General features: G+C 43.3%; 1 protein-coding gene across 5 annotated transcripts in view; it reads left to right on the forward strand.

The window, feature by feature from the left end:
* Positions 1-16718, forward strand: part of si:ch211-278j3.3 (E3 ubiquitin-protein ligase RNF19A) — an 80271-nt gene that overhangs the window by 46042 nt on the left and 17511 nt on the right. For all 5 annotated transcript variants that reach the window (XM_042301098.1, XM_042301097.1, XM_042301099.1 and 2 more), the window contains exons 3-5: positions 6048-6529; positions 8080-8285; positions 13571-13718. In XM_042301098.1, the coding sequence (XP_042157032.1) occupies positions 6048-6529; positions 8080-8285; positions 13571-13718 (836 nt within the window). The remainder of the gene's footprint in view (positions 1-6047; positions 6530-8079; positions 8286-13570; positions 13719-16718) is intronic.

Here is a 16718-nt window from a genome sequence, read left to right on the forward strand (position 1 = left end):
CGACTACACTTGAAGAAATGTACAAAGTTTTTGAAGTTTTCCGGATTGACTGACCTTCATATCTCAAGGTAATGATGGACTGTCATTTCTCTTTGCTTATTTGAGCTGTTCTTTCCATAATGTGGACTTGGTCTTTTACGAAATAGGGCTATCTTCTGTATACCACCATTACCTTGTCACAGCACAACTGATTGGCTCAAACACATTAAGAAGGAAAGAAATTCCACAAATTAGTTTTTAACAAGGCACACCTATTAATTGAAATGTATTCCAGGTGACTACCTCATGAAGCTGGTTGAGAGAATGCCAAGAGTGTGCAAAGCTGTCATCAAGGCAAAGGGTGGCTAATTTGAAGAATATTTATATTTGTTTAACACTTTTTTGGTTACTACATGATTCCATATGTGTTCATTCATAGTGTGAATGTCTTCACTATTATTCTACAATGTAGAAAATAGTTTTTTTTTAAATTAAACTTGAATGAGTAGGTGTTCTAAAACTTTTTTTTATACATTTAAAAATCAAATATGTAAATATATTTATAAATATACAGTTCCTTCAGAAAATATTCAAATGGACTTTTTCCAAATTTTGTGAAATTAAATTTTTATTTTAATTGTATTTTTTGGTCAACAATCTACACAAAATATAATTCTAACATTTATTAAACATTTATGTAAAATAAAACACTAATATATCTTGATTAGATAAGTATTCACCCCTCCCGAGTCAATACATGTCAGAATCACCTTTTACAGTGCTTACAGCTGTGAGTCTTTCTGGTGACACAACACCGACAACGATGAGACAGCCAATAAGGAGTAGGTCAGAGACCTGGCAGTGAGCAAAACATAATAACTGATCGTGGACAATAGGACAAGGAGGGCAGAACAGGCCCCCATAAACATTGACGGGGCTGTAGTGGAGTGGGTCGAGAGTTTCAAGTTCCTTAGTGTCCACATCAACAACTAACTATCATGGTCCGAACACACCAAGACAGAAGTGAAGAGGGCACGACAAAACCTTTTCCCCCTCAGGAGACTGAAAAGAATTGTCATGGGTCCCCCAGATCCTCTAAAGGTTCTACAGCTGCACCATCGAGAGCATTCTGCCCGGTTGCATCACCACCTGGTATGGAAATTGCTCGGCATCTGACCGTAAGGCGCAACACTGGGGCCAAGCTTCCTACCATCCAGGACCTATATACTAAGCAGTGTCAGAGGATGGCCCCAAAAATTGTCAAAGACTCCAGTCACCCAAGTCAGACTGTTTTCTTGGCTACCGCACAACAAGCGGTACCGGAGCACCAAGTCGAGGTCCAAAATGCTCCTTAACAGCGTCTACCCCCCCAAGCCATAAGACTGCTGAACAATTCATCAAATGGCCACCCGGACTATTTACATTGACCCCCCCCTTTGTTTTTACACTGCTGCTACTCGTTGTTTGTTGTCTATAGTTAGTCACTTTACCCCTACCTTCCTACATGTACAAATTACCTCGACTAACCTGTACCCCACACATACAATTATCTGTAAGGCCTTAGTCTAGTAGTACATTTCAAGCACAGATTCAACCACAAAAACCAGGGAGGTTTTTCAATGCTTCGCAAAGAAGGGCACCTATTGGTAGATGGGTAAAAAATAAATAAAAAAAGCAGACATTGAATATCCCTTTGAGCATGGTGAAGTTATTCATGAATTACATTGGATTGTGTATCAATACACCCAGTCACTACAAAGATACAGGCCTCCTTCCTAACTCAGTTGCCAGAGAGGAAGGAAACTGTTCAGGGATTTCACCATGAGGTCAATGGTGATTTTAAAACAGTTACAGAGTTTAATGGCGGTGATAGGAGAAAACTGAGGATGGATCAACAACATTATAGTTACTCCACAATTACTAACCTAAATGACAAAGTGATAAGAAGGAAGCCTGTACAGAATGTAAGGCACTAAAGTAAAACTGCCAAAAACACAAAGTGTCATTTTTGGGGCAAATCCAATACAACAAATCACTGATTACCACTCTTCATATTTTTCAAGCACGATGGTGGCTGCATCATGTTATGGTTATGCTTGTCATCGGCAACGACTAAGGATTTATTTTTAGGATAAAAAACAGGCATACTCCTAGAGGAAAACTTTATTTTTTTACAGGGAAGTCAAACTGAGACTAAGGTCTATTTTACAGATGAGCCCTGTATAAATACAGTGCATTTAGAAAGTATTCAGAACCCTTGACTTTTTCCACATTTTGTTTCATTACAGCCTTGTTCTAAAATGGATTAAGTCGTTTTCTCCCCCTCATCAATCTACACACAAAACCCCACAATGACGAAGATCTGTTAACTTTACCATTATGGGGTATTGATCCATTTTAGAATAAGGCTGTAACATAACAAAATGTGAAAAATGTCAAGGGGTCTGAATACTTTCCGAATGCACTGTACATCAAACATATACACAATTACAAAACATATTAAGAAAAACAGATACATTTATCAACATAGAGGTCTCAGATCATCACTCTGAACTGGCCAAGATGGACCAGAAAATCTCATTTCAGAGAGCTTCCAGTGTTATCCAAGCCTAAGACCAGGGCCCGGATTCACAAAACCTACTTAAGAAGAAATGCATTCTTAACTGCCATTTTTTTCCCCTTAACTATAATAGACTTATGAGGAAAGTTAAGCAAAGTTGCTATTCCACAATAAAGTTACTGGAAATGTTGTTTACGCTACTTCTTATGTTTCTCCTTAAGCAAAAAAGTTAAGAAGAAATTAGATGATTGGAAATCAAGTTATTGGATGTGTTCTTAGTTCCAACATAGCTAAACCCTTGTCTTAAACTCGAGTCACAGTGAGAAAATAAGCTGATGAAAGCAATTTAAACATTAAACATTTAATTCACTCAAACTTCATATGACATTTTCAGTATAGATTATTTTAAACCCAAGAACTTGTTTTAGAACAGTCATCTCAGTAGGAGGAAATATGCTAACATGATTGCCATTGCTAGCTAAATCGGTTGCCTAGCAACAACCATCTTAATAAGATTCGCTAGACGATATTTGATTAAATCTTAATCTATTGTTGAGTGTTTGTTTTTTTCTTAAATTTTTGCACAAGAAGTGTTTTGTGAATCTGGGCCCAGTCTAAATTGAATTTATGATGATAGATACATAGGAAGTTTCTACATGACTGCTTTGTAGATAAACACAAGAGAATATAATTTGCAAAAACACCACTAGCCAAAATACTAATGGGGATGGTTCATCAGGATAAGGTCAATCAACGAGGAGTTTGCTAGTTTTTTTTTTTTTTACAGTAATCTGTGTGAGTTTCACTATTAGCTGAGTCTAGTTGAACACAAGACAGATATTCTTCAATCTGATCTGAGGCATGTGTAAACCAGTCTAGATTTAGATATCCAAGCACAACCAGTTCACATACCAGAAATCGTTTTAAATAATCAGAAATCATGCCAACAGCCTTTGCCCGAGCGCCTGGGGTTCGGAAGACCACAGCAATAAATATATGCATATTTTAGTTTATGGACACTTTTTTTTGTTAAACCAACAGCTCACACATTTTAAGACCGCATGATACCATAAGAGAAGATCTTGCATAAATAGGCACCCCCCCCCCTTTTTTTTTTTACATTTAAATAATGTTTCAGTCCGCAATGGCAACGTCCTTATCCATAATCAAATTATTAAACCAGGTCTCTGAGATAACCAGAACATCTGGGCAAGTGTCAAGCACCCAGACATCCAGGAAGTCCAGTTTAGACATCAGGCGTCGCATATTACTACGTAACAGTACAACCCCTCTGTGAGATTTGAAAACAGCAGGAGTATCCATGGTGACACAAGACCCAATAGAACTGGATAAACTAGCCACGATAAACTTCCTGATTGGATTCAAAGTCACACAGCAAATAGTAGAATTCAGGTAAATTTTGCATAAGATTACTATTGACAACACCCCTATGCTGAAAAGCACATGTAGCAAAGCAATATCTTGATATAACACTATTAATAGCATAGGTGGTGCTAACAACAGTGGGTTCCTTACGACGGCTAACAGAGCGATCAATACAAATTAAATTAACAGGCACAGAATTACTATTGACAAAACCCCTATCAATATTGGATGCTGTGGTGGAATGATATCGTTGTGATTTAATGGTAGTAATTACCCTTTGAGGAGCTTGATTTGATCAGTAGAGGCCTCAGCGCTGCCTTGTAGTGTTTGGACAGGATGTATTATTTTATTTTATTTCACCTTTATTTAACCAGGTAGGCCAGTTGAGAACAAATTCTCATTTACAACTGCGACCTCTGGTCAAGATAAAGCAAAGCAGTTCGACACAAACAACAACACAGAGTTACACATGGAGTAAAACAAACATACAGTCAATAATACAGTAGAAAAAAGTCAATATACAGTGAGTGCAAATGAGGTGAGATAAGGGAGGTAAAGGCAATAAATAGGCCATGGTGGCAAAATAATTACAATTTAGCAATTAAACACTGGAGTGATAGATGTGCAGAAGATGAATGTGCAAGTAAAGACACTGGTGTGCAAAGGAGCATAACATTATGGGGATGAGGTAGTTGGATGGGCTATTTACAGATGGGCTATGTACAGGTGCAGTTTTTTATTTGTTTATTCTTCAACTTTGACATTACATTGTATTTGGTGTAGATCGTTGACAAAAAAATGAAACATTCATTTTTATCCAACTTTGTAACACAAAAAAAGTTAAATGTCAAGTGGAGGAAATACTCTCTGAAAGCACTGCATATGTCAAGGTTTTAGACTTCGGTATGGGTTCTTCTCTGATTTCTCTCATGGTATGGGTTCTTCTCTGATTTCTCTCATGGTATGGGTTCCTCTCTGACTTCTCTCATGGTATGGGTTCCTCTCTGATTTCTTTCATGGTATGGGTTCTTCTCTGATTTCTCTCATGGTATGGGTTCTTCTCTGATTTCTCTCATGGTATGGGTTCTTCTCTGATTTCTCTCATGGTATGGGTTCCTCTCTGACTTCTCTCATGGTATGGGTTCCTCTCTGATTTCTTTCATGGTATGGGTTCTTCTCTGATTTCTCTCATGGTATGGGTTCTTCTCTGATTTCTCTCATGGTATGGGTTCCTCTCTGATTTCTCTCATGGTATGGGTTCCTCTCTGATTTCTCTCATGGTATGGGTTCCTCTCTGATTTCTCTCATGGTATGGGTTCCTCTCTGATTTCTCTCATGGTATGGGTTCCTCTCTGATTTCTCTCATGGTATGGGTTCCTCTCTGATTTCTCTCATGGTATGGGTTCTTCTCTGATTTCTCTCATGGTATGGGTTCTTCTCTGACTTCTCTCATGGTATGGGTTCCTCTCTGACTTCTCTCATGGTATGGGTTCCTCTCTGACTTCTCTCATGGTATGGGTTCCTCTCTGACTTCTCTCATGGTATGGGTTCCTCTCTGATTTCTCTCATGGTAGGAGTTCTTCTCTGATTTCTCTCATGGTAGGGGTTCTTCTCTGATTTCTCTCATGGTAGGGGTTCTTCTCTGATTTCTCTCATGGTAGGGGTTCTTCTCTGATTTCTCTCATGGTATGGGTTCCTCTCTGACTTCTCTCATGGTATGGGTTCCTCTCTGATTTCTCTCATGGTATGGGTTCCTCTCTGACTTCTCTCATGGTAGGGGTTCTTCTCTGATTTCTCTCATGGTAGGGGTTCTTCTCTGATTTCTCTCATGGTATGGGTTCCTCTCTGACTTCTCTCATGGTATGGGTTCCTCTCTGATTTCTCTCATGGTATGGGCTCATCCACTGGAGAACTAGAGAACATTGTTTCCAAGCTCATGAGCTACATGAAGATGTAGAGAGACATTCAGCTCAATGATGGTTGTTAGTACAGAAAACATCTATATATTTTTTTGTGTGAGTTTTATCAAGTGAAAAGTGAAAACACATACGGTACTTTGGGGACTAAGCAGCTCTGGACACTAATGCTACTTTTCTAACCTTTCTGTCTGTCCATCTGGCAGGACCAGAACATCACAGCCGAAGAGGGCGTGATCGAGCAAGGCGACTTGGAGGCGGCATCGTCAGGGGTGACGGGTGACGACCCTGGCGCTGCGGTGGAGGTGGAATGCTGCGGCGGCGGAGCCAACAGCTCTTCCACAGGTGTCCTATCCCTCTCCTCTTCCAGCCAGGACCAGCTATTGGACGATCACCACTTGGAGGAGTGTCCTTTATGCCTTCTCAGCCAACCACGATGCCGGTTCCCTCGCCTCTCTTCCTGTTCCCACCGGGCCTGCTATGACTGCCTGAGACAGTACCTGAAGATTGAAATCTCAGAGAGCAGGGTAGGCATCGCCTGTCCGCAGTGTCCCGAGGCGTTTGCGCCGCAAGATGTGCGCACCATCCTGGATGACTTGACGCTGCTGGAGAGATTCGAAGAGTACCAGCTGAGACGGTTTCTGGCAGCCGACCCGGACACGCGCTGGTGTCCAGCACCCGACTGCAGGTAGAGACACCGAGTCATTCAGTTCATTCTACTGATTCAGATTTGTTTATAGAGTCAGAAGCATCATATTTCAGGGAGTCGATAGTACCAGCTCAGGAGTTGCCCTGCGCCTGACTGCCTGGCTGATTGCCTGACTGCAGATAGAGCCATTGGAACAACACCATCTGATAATTACATTCATAAAACATATTTGAGTCAGTCAGCACTATCCAGGGAGTCACGTAAACAGGAGTAGAGGAGTGTTCTCGGCGAAGTGACTTTCATATTATGACGAGCAGGATACACAGACTTCTCACACAGTCTCACGACAGTATCTGCTCATGTGCTCGAGTGTCCCTTCACGCAGTTACAACGTGGTTAGATACGGGACCACGGAAATTGGAAACTACATTTTAGTTTAAGTTCCCCAAAAGGCCGGCTCTGACTGCATGTGGGGGTGTGGATGTGGGTACGCACTGTGGCCCCTCGTGATGAATTTCCTATTTTGCCCTGAACCCCCATCAGTTGGGCGTTCTATATCAGACGATGTTGATTTTACAGACAAGACACAATGGGCCTCCAGTGTTTATTTAACGAGGTATTACTGGGGCCAGGAAGTGAGCAGGAAGTAAGCAGGAAGTCTTTCAAGTATCCAGCAATTGCATAAGCCTTGAATTCGTAGCTGTGACTCATATTCCTAATAGACACACATTCCACAAGGTCTTAGACTTCTTAGAAGCTTAATACTAGAGCCTATTCAGTTTTTCAATGTGTGTTATTTTGTGTGTGAGACTGACTGTGTGTGTGTGTGTGTGTGTGTGTGTGTGTGTGTTTTCACTGTGTGTGACAAAATGGGTTTTAGTGACATTTTGAGTTAAATTTCTACAGAATTATCTGTGTGTGAGACTGTGTGTGAGACTGTGTGTGAGACTGTGTGTGAGACTGTGTGTGAGACTGTGTGTGAGACTGTGTGTGTGAGACTGTGTGTGAGACTGTGTGTGAGACTGTGTGTGAGACTGTGTGTGTGTGAGACTGTGTGTGAGACTGTGTGTGTGTGAGACTGTGTGTGAGACTGTGTGTGAGACTGTGTGTGTGTGAGACTGTGTGTGAGACTGTGTGTGTGTGAGACTGTGTGTGAGACTGTGTGTGTGAGACTGTGTGTGAGACTGACTGAGTGTGTGTGTGTGTGTGTGTGTGTGAGACTGACTGAGTGTGTGAGACTGACTGAGTGTGTGTGTGTGAGACTGACTGAGTGTGTGTGTGTGAGACTAAGTGTGTGTGTCTGTTTTCACTGTGTGTGACAAAATGAGTTCTAGTGATCTAATTCTAATTTCTACAGAATTCTGTGTCTGTCTGACAGGTCCGTGCTTCCATCTTATGTTTTCGAGACTATGCATGACTATATTGTAGCGACCTTCTGGGTACAATAGGATGACCGTTTCTGGTTTAAAAAAAATGACAAAGTTTTCTTGTCTATTTGGTATACGTTCTATTCTCTCTGTGTCTCCTCAGCAAGGCAGTGGTAACATACTGTCTTAAATGATCTGTTCTGTTCTCCTCTCTGTCTCCAGCTTTGCAGTGATAGCGTATGGCTGTGCTGAGTGTCCTAAGCTAAGCTGCGGGCGTGAGGGCTGCGACACAGAGTTCTGCTACCACTGTCGGCAGCTGTGGCACCCCGACCAGACGTGTGACCAGGCTCGACGCCAGCGAGCACGCCACACTTCCGGGGGAAATGATGCCTCCACATTATACGTCTTCAACGAGGAGCCTGGAGGAGGTTGGGGAGACACAGGGACACAGATAGCCATACTGTATATTTACATGTACTAAGTCCTATACATACAGTACATGGCCAAAAATATGTGGACACCTGCTCGTCAAATATCTCATTCCATGGGCATTAATATGGAGTTGGTCCCACCCTTTGATGCTATAACAGCCTCCACTCTTCTGGGAAGGCTTTCCACTAGATGTTGAGGACATAGCTGCTATAACAGCCTCCACTCTTCTGGGAAGGCTTTCCACTAGATGTTGGAACATTGCTGCTATAACAGCCTCCACTCTTCTGGGAAGGCTTTCCACTAGATGTAGGAACATTGCTGCTATAACAGCCTCCACTCCTCTGGGAAGGCTTTCCACTAGATGTAGGAACATTGCTGCTATAACAGCCTCCACTCCTCTGGGAAGGCTTTCCACTAGATGTTGGAACATTGCTGCTATAACAGCCTCCACTCCTCTGGGAAGGCTTTCCACTAGATGTTGGAACATTGCTGCTATAACAGCCTCCACTCCTCTGGGAAGGCTTTCCACTAGATGTTGGAACATTGCTGCTATAACAGCCTCCACTCTTCTGGGAAGGCTTTCCACTAGATGTTGGAACATTGCTGCTATAACAGCCTCCACTCTTCTGGGAAGGCTTTCCACTAGATATTGGAACATTGCTGCGGGGATTTGCTTCCGTTCTGCCACAACAGCATTAGTGAGATCGGATACTGATGTTGGGCGATTAGGCCTGGCTCGCAGTCCGCGTTCCAATTCTTTACAAAGGTGTTCGATGGGGTTGAGGTTAGGGCTCTGTGCAGGCCAGTCAAGTTCTACCACACTGATCTCGACAAACCATTTCTGTATGGACCTCACTTTGTGCATGGGGGCATTGTCATGCTGAAACAGGAATGGGCCTTCCCCAAACTGTTGCCACAAAGTTGGAAGCACAGAATCGTCTACAATGTAATTGTATGCTGTCGTGTTAAGATTTCCCTTCAATGGAACTAAGGGGACTAGCCTCATCCACCAAACTTTACAGTGGCACTATGCATTTAAAAAATATTTTTATTTTTATTTTTATTTCACCTTTATTTAACCAGGTAGGCCAGTTGAGAACAAGTTCTCATTTACAACTGCGACCTGGCCAAGATAAAGCAAAGCAGTGCGACAAAAAACAACAACATAGAGTTACACATAAACAAACGTACAGTCAATAACACAAAGGAAAAGAAAAATAGAAAAATCTATGTACAGTGTGTGCAAATGTAGAAGAGTAGGGAGGTAAAGGCAATAAATAGGCCATAGAGGCTAAAATAATTACAATTTAGCATTAATACTGGAGTGATAGATGTGCAGATGATTATGTGCAAGTAGAGATACTGGGGTGCAAGAGGGTAAGTAATAATATGGGGATGAGGTAGTTGGATGGGTGTGCTATTTACATATGGGCTGTGTACAGGTATAGTGATCGGTAAGCTGCTCTGACAGCTGATGCTTAAAATTAGAGGGCGATATGAGTCTCCAGAGATTTTTGCAATTTGTTCCAGTCATTGGCGGCGGAGACCTGGAAGGAAAGGTGGCCAAAGTAAGTGTTGGCTTTGGGGATGACCAGTGAGATATACCTGCTGGAGCGCGTGCTACGGGTGGGTGTTGCTATGGTGACCAGTGAGCCGAGATAAGGCAGGGCTTTACTTATAGATGACCTGGAGCTAGTTGGTTTGGCGACGGATATGTAGCGAGGGCCAACGAGAGCATACAGGTCGCAGTGGTGGGTAGTATATGGGGCCTTGGTGATAAACGGATGGCACTGTGATAGACTACATCCAGTTTGCTGAGTAGAGGGTTGAGGGCTATTTTGTAGATGACATCGCCGAAGTCGAGGATCGGTAGGATAATCAGTTTTACAAGGGTATGTTTGGCAGCATGAGTGAAGGAGGCTTTCTTGAGAAATAGGAAGCTGATTGTAGATTTAATTTTGGATTGAAGATGCTTAATGTGAGTCTGGAAGGAGAGTTTACAGTCTAGCCTGACACCCAGGTATTTGTAGTTGTCCACGTATTCTAAGTTAGAACCATCCAGAGTAGTGATGCTAGTCAGGCGGGAGGGTGCAGGCAGCAATCGGTTGAAGAGCATGCACTTATTTTACTAGCATTTAAAAGCAGTTGGAGGCCACGGAAGGAGTGTTGTATGGCGTTGAAGCTCATTTGGAGTTTTGTTAGCACAGTGTCCAAAGAAGTGCCAGATGTATACAGAATGGTGTCGTCTGCGTAGAGGTGGATCAGAGAATCACCAGCAGCAAGAGTGACATCATTGATATACACAGAGAAAGGAGTCGGCCCGAGAATTGAACCCTGTGGCACCCCCATAGAGACTGCCAGAGGTCCGGACAACAGGCCCTCCAATTTGACACACTGAACTCTATCTGAGAAGTAGTTGGTGAACCAGGCGAGGCAGTCATTCAAGAAGCCAAGGCTTCAGCTAGTCTGCTGATAAGAATGCGGTGATTGACAGAGTCGAAAGCTTTGGCCAGGTTGATGAAGACGGCTTAGAATACATGGACAACTACAAATACCTATTTTATCGATGGCGGTTATGATATCATTTAGGACCTTGAGCGTGGCTGAGGTGCACCCACGACCAGCTCGGAAACCAGATTGCATAATGGAGAAGGTACAGTGGGATTCGAAATGATCGATGATCTGTTTTTTAACTTGACTTTCGAAGAATTTAGAAAGGCAGGGCAGGATGGATATAGGTCTATAATAGTTTGGGTCTAGAGTGTCTCCCCCTTTGAAGAGGTGGATGACCGCGGCAGCTTTCCAATCTTTGGGGATATCAGACGATAAAAAAGAGAGGTTGAATAGGCTCGTAATAGGGGTTGCAACAATTTCTGCTATTATTTTAGAAAGAGAGGGTCCAGATTGTCTAGTCCAGCATTGGGGCAGGTGGCGTTCTCCTGGCATCCGCCAAACCCAGATTTGTCCGTCGGACTGCCAAATGGGGAAGAGTGACTCAAAACTCCAGAGAATGCGTTTTCACTGCTCCAGAGTCCAATACACCACTCCTGCCGACGCTAGGCATTGCGCATGGTGATCTTAGGCTTGTTTGCGGCTGCTCGGCCATGGAAACCCATTTCATGGAGCTCCTGACGAAGTGCTGACGTTGCTTCCAGAGGCAGTTTGGAACTCGGTAGTGAGTGTTGCAACCGAGGACAGACGATTTTTACGCGCTGCTCGCTTCAGCACTCACTGGTCCCGTTCTGTGAGCTTGTGCGGCCTACCACTTCACTGCTGAGCCATTGTTGCTCCTAGATGTTTTCACTTCACAATAACCGCACTTACAGTTGACCGGGGCAGCTCTAGCAGGGCAGCAATTTGCCGAACTGACTTGTTGGAAAGATGGCATCCTATGGCAGTGCCACATTGAAAGCCACTGAGCTCTTCAGTTAGGCCATTCTACTGCCAATGTTTGTCTATGGAGATTGCATGGCTGTGTTTTATACACCTGTCAGCAATGGGTTTGTCTGAAATTGTCGAATCCACTAATTTGAAGTGCGTCCACATACTTTTGTTCATAGAGGGTAGTACATACTGCTCACGTACTAGTCATGATACAGCACATTGTACGGAGAAGGTAGTCTGACAGGGATACACCCATAATGTTCAGACTGTTCAGACGCTTCCTACTGTTCCTGCTGTTCCTTCTGTTCAGACTGTTCCTACTGCTGTTACTGTTCAGACTGTTCAGACTGTTCCTACTGTTGTTACTGTTCAGATTGTTCGTTCTGCTTAGACTTCCTACTGTTCAGACTGCTCCTACTGCTGTTACTGTTCAGATTGTTCAGACTGTTCCTACTGTTTAGACTGTTCCTACTGTTTAGACTGTTCCGACTGTTCCTGCTGTTCAGGCTGTTCCTACACTTCAGCCTTTTCCTACTGTTCAGACGACTGTTCCTGCTGTTCCTACTGTTCAGACTGTTCAGATGTCCCTATTTGTCCCACTGTTCAGACTGTTCCTGCTGTTCAGACTGTTCAGATGTCCCTATTAGTCCTACTTTTCAGACTGTTCCGACTGTTCCTGCTGTTCCTACTGTTCAGATGTCTCTATTTGTCCTACTGTTCAGACTGTTCCTACTGTTCAGAATCCCCTATTTTCCTCGTGTTCAGACTGTTCCTACTGCTCAGACTGTTCCTGCTGTTCAGACTGTTCCTACTGTTCGGACTGTTCAGATGTCCCTATTTTTCCTACTGTTCAGACTGTTCCTACCGTTCAGACAATTCATACTATCCAGGCTGTTCCTGCTGTTACTGTTCAGATTGTTCGTTCTGCTTAGACTGTTCCTACACTTCAGACTGTTCCGACTGTTCCTGCTGTTCAGGCTGTTCAGGCTGTTCCTGCTGTTCCTACTGTTCAGACTGTTCTTACACTTCAGCCATGTTTCTACTGTTCAGACTGTTCCTACTGCTCAGACTGTCCCTACTGCTCAGACTGTCCCTACTGTTTGGGCTGTTCAGACTGTTCCTACCGTTCAGACAATTCATACTATCCAGGCTGTTCCTGCTGTTACTGTTCAGATTGTTCGTTCTGCTTAGACTGTTCCTACACTTCAGACTGTTCCTATGGTTCAGACGACTGTTTCCTACTGTTCGGACTGTTCCTGCTGTTCTTACTGTTCAGACTGTTCCTACTGCTCAGACTGTTCCCACAGTTCAGACTGTTCAGACTGTTCAGATGTCCCTATTTTTCCTACTGTTCAGACTGTTCCTACCGTTCAGACAATTCATGCTATCCAGACTGTTCCTACTTTTCCTATTTTGAATACATTTCCTATTGTTCATACTGTTCCTGCTGTTCCGACTGTTCAGATTGTTCCTATAGGTTATACTGTTCCGATAGGTTACTGTTCCAATAGGTTAATCTGTTCAGATTTTTCAGACTGTTCCCACTGTTCATGTTGTTGATACTGTATAGACTGCTCAGATTTGTTCTACTTTTGAGGCTGTTCCTGCTGTTCAGTCTGTTCCCGCGGTTCAGACTGTTCCCGCGGTTCAGACTGTTCCCGCTGTTCAGACTGTTCCCGCTGTTCAGACTGTTCCCGCTGTTCAGACTGTTCCCGCTGTTCAGACTGTTCAGACATACAGTATGTAGTCAGTCATAGTACCTTACACACACATGGTAGTCAGACATCCTGTATGTAGCTAGTCGTAGTACATACATAGTCTTCTTCTTCTTTACGTACTGCCATAGTAGTCTGTCCTTCCATGTCTCTCTGTCTCACACCTGTGTGTCTCCTTCCAGAGTCGGAGGAGATCAAGGCGTGTCCTCGTTGTGGGGCCTACATCATGAAGACCAACGATGGCAGCTGCAACCGGATGAACTGTACCGTGTGCGCCTGTCAGTTCTGCTGGCTGTGTATGCAAGAGATCACCGACGTGCACTACCTCAGGTAGCTATAGCCACTGTTACTAACGGTGACCACTACCTCAGGTAGCTATAGCCACTGTTACTAACGGTGACCACTACCTCATGTAGCTTAGTCACTGTTACTAACAGTGACCACTACCTCATGTAGCTTAGTCACTGTTACTAACGGTGACCACTACCTCATGTAGCTATAGCCACTGTTACTAACGGTGACCACTACCTCATGTAGCTTAGTCACTGTTACTAACAGTGACCACTACCTCATGTAGCTTAGTCACTGTTACTAACGGTGACCACTACCTCATGTAGCTTAGTCACTGTTACTAACGGTGACCACTACCTCATGTAGCTTCGTCACTGTTACTAACGGTGACCACTACCTCAGGTAGCTTAGCCACTGTTACTAACGGTGACCACTACCTCATGTAGCTTCGTCACTGTTACTAACGGTGACCACTACCTCAGGTAGCTTAGCCACTGTTACTAACGGTGACCACTACCTCAGGTAGCTTAGTCACTGTTACTAACAGTGACCACTACCTCAGGTAGCTTAGTCACTGTTACTAACAGTGACCACTACCTCAGGTAGCTTAGTCACTGTTACTAACAGTGACCACTACCTCAGGTAGCTTAGTCACTGTTACTAACGGTGACCACTACCTCAGGTAGCTTAGTCACTGTTACTAACGGTGACCACTACCTCAGGTAGCTTAGTCACTGTTACTAACGGTGACCACTACCTCAGGTAGCTTAGTCACTGTTACTAACGGTGACCACTACCTCAGGTAGCTTAGTCACTGTTACTAACGGTGACCACTACCTCAGGTAGCTTAGTCACTGTTACTAACGGTGACCACTACCTCATGTAGCTTAGCCACTGTTACTAACGGTGACCTCTACCTCATGTAGCTTAGCCACTGTTACTAACGGTGACCTCTACCTCATGTAGCTTAGCCACTGTTACTAACGGTGACCACTACCTCAGGTAGCTTAGTCACTGTTACTAACGGTGACCACTACCTCATGTAGCTTAGTCACTGTTACTAACTGTTACCACTAGGGCTGTGGCAGTCATTCATTTTGTCAGCCGGTTATTGTCATGCAAAAGACTGATGGTCTCAATGATGTGTTCCGCTAATGGGACATTCGTGCTTATAGCCTACTACCACGTGCGCATTGCCACCTCTTACAATGTGAAGAAATAACCTAACAGTTTATCAACATTATAAGCTAAACGTTCTGATTTGATGCCAGTGGTTGTATTAATTTGGGATCTATCGCATCCCACAACTGTCCCAGACTGTTTGTAATATTTATTTCTCGCACAGAATGGAATAGGTCGACTTTTTGTACTATGGGGGATAGTAGATTGACATAGGCTAGGGCTTTTGCTTTACGTTAGTCCTACTCATCTTATTGGCTGACAAAGTAAATGTGGACAGTCCCTTCCAATATCTTCAATATGCACCTCGGAATTGGATAAGAACGCGCGGAGTGGCATCCCTGATGTGTCTGTCTTCACTTGTAGCCTGTGAGAAAGACCCGATCACGTGACGGAGAGACACTTCAGATTGCGCAGCAGGGCACAACGCAGCACTCCGGGATGCAAAAGGGAATGTTTTATTTTTATTTTTTAGGTGCATTACAAAGAGGATGCCGCCGTGAAATTCGAGGCATTTATTAAGTGCTTGTCAAATTGTGAATAATAGAGTAGTGGAGTGTGTACAGCCTGCGAAAAAACTAAAAACAAAGCAGAGCTCTGCTAAGAAAAAAAAAAATCATTATTAGAGTCGCATCCTGCAGCCTTACAATGTATTAAAAATCAAAACATATAGACCAGCGTTTGTAGAACAACTAAAGTTACATTAATAACTCTAAATTAAGCATATATGAGGAGTACATACAGTTGAAGTCGGAAGTTTGTAAAAACCTTAGCCATATACATTTAAACTCAGCTTTTCACAATTCACAACATTTAATCCGAGTAAAAAGTCCCTGTTTTAAGTCAGTTAGGATCACCACTTTATTTTGAGAATGTGAAATGTCAGAATAATAGTAGAGAGAATGATTTATTTCAGCTTGTATGTCTTTCATCACATTCCCAGTGGGTCAGAAGTTTACATACTAATTGTGTGTATTTGGTAGGATTGCCTTTAAATTGTTTAACTTGGGTCAAACGTTTCAGGTAGCCTTCCACAAGCTTCCCACAATAAGTTGGATGAATTTTGGCCCATTCCTCCTGACAGAGCTGGTGTAACTGAGTCAGGTTTGTAGGCTTCCTTGCTCACACACGCTTTTTCAGTTCTGCCCACATTTTCTATGGGATTAATGTCAGGGCTTTGTGATGGCCACTCCAATACCTTGACTTTGTTGTCCTTATGCCATTTTGCCACAACTTTGGAAGTATGCTGGGGTCATTGTCCATTTGGAAGACCCGTTTGCGACCAAGCTTTAAATTCCTGACTGATGTCTAGAGATGTTGCTTCAATATATCCACATCATTTTCCTTCCTCATGAAGTCATCTATTTTGTGAAGTGCACCAGTCCCTCCTGCAGCAAAGCACCCCCACAACATGATGCTGCCACCCCCGTGCTTCACGGTTGCGATGGTAATCTTCGGCTTGCAAGCCTCCCCCTTTTTCCTCCAAACATAACAATGGTCATTATGGCCAAACAGTTCTATTTTTGTTTCATCAGACCAGAGGACATTTCTACAAAAAGTATGATCTTTGTCCCCATGTGCAGTTGCAAACCGTAGTCTGGCTTTTTTATGGCGGTTTTGGAGCAGTAGCTTCTTCCTTGCTGAGCGGCCTTTCAGGTTACGTTGATATAGCACTCGTTTTACTGTGGATATAGATACTTTTGTACCTGTTTCCTCCAGCATCTTCACAAGGTCCTTTGCTGTTGTTCTGGGATTGATTTTCACTTTTCGCACCAAAGTACGTTCATCTCTAGGAGACAGAACGTGTCTCCTTCCTGAGCGATATGACCGCTGCGTTGACCCATGGTGTTTATACTTGCG

This window comes from Oncorhynchus tshawytscha, linkage group LG18 (genome assembly GCF_018296145.1).
Source record: "Oncorhynchus tshawytscha isolate Ot180627B linkage group LG18, Otsh_v2.0, whole genome shotgun sequence".
Lineage (NCBI taxonomy): Eukaryota > Metazoa > Chordata > Actinopteri > Salmoniformes > Salmonidae > Oncorhynchus > Oncorhynchus tshawytscha.